The 5248-nt window shown below is 40.0% G+C and overlaps 1 protein-coding gene across 6 annotated transcripts in view; it reads right to left on the bottom strand.

Moving 5' to 3' along the window:
- LOC103462904 (caskin-1-like) overlaps positions 1-5248 on the bottom strand; it is a 141878-nt gene that overhangs the window by 91461 nt on the left and 45169 nt on the right. For all 6 annotated transcript variants that reach the window (XM_017304680.1, XM_017304674.1, XM_008405998.2 and 3 more), the window contains exon 3: positions 3424-3521. In XM_017304680.1, the coding sequence (XP_017160169.1) occupies positions 3424-3521 (98 nt within the window). The remainder of the gene's footprint in view (positions 1-3423; positions 3522-5248) is intronic.

The following is a 5248-nucleotide window of genomic DNA, read 5'->3' as shown; positions in this document are numbered from 1 at the left end:
TTCAACAGGTTGTATTCTCGTTCCCAGTCAGGGAAAACCCCACAGGCTGCGATAAAAACTCCAAGACAAGCCAAATTGGGTATATTCAGGATTTGCGGGAACACCAACACCGCCTCACGCACCCCCGCGCCGTAGCAAAATTTTCCAAGTCTTGACCGGTCCGCAGTAATAAAAAGGTTGGGGACCACTGCACTAGATCACTGAGCGGACTCGCCATTTACGTTTTTACAAAGGAATTTTAAAAAGCATTACCTGTCTGTTAATGCTTTGAATACAACGAGTTACATAGATTTAGGCACATAAAGAAAAAAAAGGTGCAGGAAATATTGGTGGGGACTGTCCCCTTCATGCCACAGTTGGTGGGGACATGTCCACACCAGTCCTTCAGGTAGTTATGCCTATGTCCCCAGGCCCCAGGCAGCTTGTAAGAGGAAAACCTTGTGGTCTTTGAGAGAAAGCTTGATGTGATATTTTATCAAGATAGTGTTGAGACGCTTTACCAGGTCGAGAAAGAGTCACATGCTGTTAAACAAAAGGCCCATAGTAAAGAGTTACATTTTTGATTCTGTTGGACACTAAGGCTCATTCCTCAGAGAAACAGAAACTTATCAGGCCACAGAGACATGATGTGATTTCAGGGAGTGTCTTCAGTCCATATAATCAGCTGCCCTCCTCCTCCTCCTCCTCAGACGCTGCTCAGACTTTTTAGAAACTCTTCTCAGATGTAATGGTTAAAGCGTCTCCTTTCAGCGCTGAAAGTGAATAAAATACGTAAAGTCTTTTATTTACGTATGAAATCAGCTTTTCTTGGCTGATTTTATGCTCCGTGTGTCAATACAAATTACGATTCATCGATCGGGATTTTCATTCTCAACAATGCAGAAATGGTTGTTCAGACAGAAATCAAACGTCTGCCATGGTCAACTCAGACCCCAAATCTACACACTGGGATATCAGAATCAGCTTTATTGGCCAAGTTTATGTGTGCAAACAAAAAATTTTACTTTGCTTTCCTATACACACAGCGTGCAATATTAAGTATAACTATATAAACATTAAGGGAAATAAAACAAGATGAAAATATCAACATGTCTATTGATTTGGATTTACACACTTTTTATTCTTTTTTTAAAGACAGGTACATATTTAGTCTCCCAGTGGAGTAGTTGACTACTCAGACTGTGTAGAGAAACAACAGACGGTTTTTGCAAACTGAGCCTGACCTGGACCTGTACAAGTCCTGGATGAAGACCCTCTCTGCAGATCTTGTTGTTGGTGATGATGATGATGATGGTGGAAGAGTGGGGTGTGTGTGTTCTCCACCAGTCCACCATCAGCTTCACTCTTTGGCGCTGTCTGTGTGCAAACTTCTCCCCATTCTGGATAAGACCAAAACTCATAAGTTTCATAAACGGGTCTGCTGAGGTGCCATCTTTTGTGGTTTTGTAAAAAAAAAAAAAAAAAATTCTTTCCTGATGTGAGCATCTTCTCCAAGCCTTAGAAAAATTTATTTCAATTAAAGTTTAATTTTCCCTTAAACAAATTATGTGAAGTTATGCTGATGCAATGAAAGATTGATTCATTTTAAAAGAGGAGGTATTACATATTTTCCAAACAGTGCCATCATATAGCACAATCAAATAGCTATGTTATCTTTAGTTGTCATAAAAATATAACAAAAGAAATTAGACATTGAAATTTAATACATTGACATTGGGCCTCTGTTTTGTAAAGAAAGTCCTGCACTTTCCAACATTCCACCTTCAGGAAGTCATCACAACATGGCTCCTCCATTAACTTTAACAACATTTTTACCTGCGTTTCACTGAGAAGTAGCTTGTATAATGAGGTCAGCAGACTAGACGTTCCATCAAGTGTTTGTTAATTGCGACAGACTAGTCTGAAGGATCTGAGTGGGGAAGTTGTGGAGGAGGCCTGCTCTGCGAGGCAGAAGCTTAGAAGCTTGGCCACTGCAGCTCCAAAGCAGAGCTAGATTCATCCAGGTGTTTTGCACAGTTGAATGGTTGCCATGAGGATTAAAGGGTTTGTCAAACATGCAGGACAGAATCAAGGCAACACTCCAGGAATGATTTTAATGAGAGAATAAAACTATAATATGATGCAATGCTAAAAAAAAGTTGATTAATCATGATACTGCCCCTTTAAAGGTTTTAAACAACTCTCGTCCTGTTGTGCCAGTGAGTGTGGAGTGTTGTAACAAAGATTATGTAAGTTATTGTGGGTTGGTGGTTTATTATTTTTTTGTACTAAGTTACCATAGCAATGAAAATTAATGAAAGTTCTTATAGATCTTATAAACCTATAAGAACTTTTCAATAAAGTTATTATGATATATATATCATTACATATATATATGTAATGATAATAAAGCATCTCAGGCAAGCAGTAAAACTATAATACAGAGGAAGGATTAATTGATTATTCTTATAATCAAACCAATATCAACCCAAGACCTGCTCTTCCTGTTTCATGACTCTCTTTCTGCCTGACTATGATTTTTTTATGATTAAATAGAAAAAAGTAGAATTAAAGCAAAGTTTGCAGGACACAATAACAACCAGATTAATTTTATTACTGTCTGACTCTACTGTTGGGTCTTGATGTCACCTGTGTACTCAATTTTAAAGGTAATTTTATTTATTGTTACTATTAAACTAAAATCTCCAGCATGGGGAAGTGGGATGAGCTCGACTTTTCTTGACAAGGTGTCAAAAAAACAATCGAGCCCATACTCTGAAGAAAAGCACTGAAAGGACGTGGAAGTGAGGCATTCAGAAATTGTGTCAAACTACCTTAAATATTGACCTTAGTGTTTTTGAAATAATGTCACGCAATATTGGTAGAGCATTCAGTTGGAACTGGAGCGACACATCCAGGGTCTCCCATCTGATCCAATCAATGAGTCTGTAATGAGGAACGATTCCCCGACATGTCTGGAACAGAAAAACTCCCACTGAGGAGGGAGGGCCATGTGGCAAATACGCCTACCAGGTGTATCTCTGTACTTAGACGGGTGGAGGAGGGGCACCACTGACTGAGAGAGCAGAGAGACTAGGCCGACATCCTGCAGGGATTATAGCTCCCATCTGCCCTGAGATTTCCTCTTTTCTTCCGTCAGAATCCAACAATGTTGGCTGGAGATATTTTCCTGCTCTGATGCCATTTGGCTCTCGGTTAAGCAGCCATGAAGCTTTTATCCTCTGTTTTCTATTATTTACTCTACAAATAAATCTGTCGCTGTTCTCTCACACACGACAAAAACAAATAACTGCATTTTCAACAAGTTCACACAGGATTCTAGTGTTTTTTAGATTTTAAATATTATGTTTAGTTATTTTTTCAGGTGGGGGTGGAGAGCTTTGTGTCTACTCTCACAGAACCCTTGGATCTGTGAGTTTTTACCTTTATGATCTTTGATATCCACTGCTGCCTGAGCCTCCAACAGCAGAGAGATCAGCTCCTTGTTCCCACTAAGAGCAGCGTGGTGCAGCGGAGACAGCCTTCAAAAAGACACAGATTAAGATTGAAAATAAACATTCACGTCTACACATCAGCATGAGCTCTGAGTAGAACTTTGCTGAATTAATCTCCCTTCTACAGCTACTCTGCCTTCAGCTCTATGTGGAAGATGGGAGGGGTGAGGCAGGCAGGCAGGGGGTGGGGGGCGGGGGTGACCTACTTCCATTAATAAGCAATCTTGCTACCCTGGAGGGGAGAGTACACACAGGCCATCTATGTGTGTGTGTGAGTGTATGGATCCCCTGTGAATCTAAGAGCCAGCCCCTGGAGTCAAATCAACGAGTCATCAGTCATTAAACAGGGAGCCGAGCCCAATTATCTGATTTCTACCAACATAATAAAAGGATTCTTGTTATTTGATGGAGCAAAATGGAACGTGGTTACAAGCCAAGCATGTGCACACATCTAGATGAAGCAACATAAAGCAGTACAGCCAAATTAAAACCTGGCAACGCTCCATCTGCTTTTATCCACTGATTACTGACCATCTTTATGGTTTCATTTAGACGAACACAGATTTCAGTGGACGATGGTTTTCTTCACAGAAAGTTGAACGCAGGTAAGCAGTTTTTCTTTCTTCCTTCATTAATGCTGCATTCCATTTCCACAGAAAAATGATAACTTGCATCTGGGAATCACATCCCAGATAGCAGTGAGTACACCGCTAACTGTACTGAGTCCACTGTTATTAGGCTGCATCACACTAATAGCATCTATAGTGGATGCATCTAAACAGTTTGACGTTAGCCTTTGTTACTGGTCTCCTCCATTTGCCAGAGCTGAATGCTTCGATCTACATACAGTCTTCTCCATATTTAATTATACCCTTTAAGCAATCAATACTTCATAGAATCACCTTTCGATAGAGTTACAGCAGTGAGTATTTTGAGGTAAGTCTCTAGCAACGTCTGGAAACTGAAACTTTTACCCAGACTTATTTCATAATTGTTTAATCCCAGCCAGACTGGATGGAGTACATTGGGGCGTTAACAGAGCCAATCTAAACCATCAATATGCATCAATATTACTATTTCACTGTAACTCTGTCTGTGTGTTTCAGATTGTTGTTGAACTTCTGGTGGCTCAAGTCTTCTGTGATAGGTTTTCTTCCAGGATTGCCTTGTATTTAGCTTCATCCATCTTCTCATCAACCCTGACCTCTGAACTTTTTGTACAACATGACAGGAAAAGGTTATATTTTAAATACAAAGAATCATTTTTTTTCCTGTCAACTTTTATTTTTTTAAAGATTTCTTTTGGCTCTAGTAGCCTTTATTTGCTAGTGAATCACCAGGAAAGTGTGTTGTGAGACAGGGGAAAGACAAAGGTCAATGGGCTGGAACTTGAACCTCTGACAACTGAGGCCACATACATGAGTCACATGCTCTACCAAAAGCACCACCGTTGCGCCCTTTCCTTCTTCTAAGACTAGGCTCATAACTTTTTGATAAGTTTATAGTTAGAGTGGCTTAGTGCATGGCTCCTCAGTCTCTATGGTTACGTATAGGCTCAGGCTCCTGATGGACAAACTGACTGCTCTTCCTCTCTCTACTACATTCTCATACCAATAAAATTTGAAATATTTGCTGTTATTTCAATTTTTAATTTTTATGTTCTCCCTCTGTGTTTTTTCTCTTTATAGACAGCTGCAATACTTTCCTGTGTGTGTGTGTGTGTGTGTGTGTGTGTGTGTGTGTGTGTGTGTGTG

This window comes from Poecilia reticulata, linkage group LG1, assembly GCF_000633615.1.
Source record: "Poecilia reticulata strain Guanapo linkage group LG1, Guppy_female_1.0+MT, whole genome shotgun sequence".
NCBI classification, from domain to species: Eukaryota; Metazoa; Chordata; class Actinopteri; order Cyprinodontiformes; family Poeciliidae; genus Poecilia; species Poecilia reticulata.
Note: the sequence above shows the minus strand (reverse complement) of the source record. Positions and strands in the feature narration are given on the sequence as shown.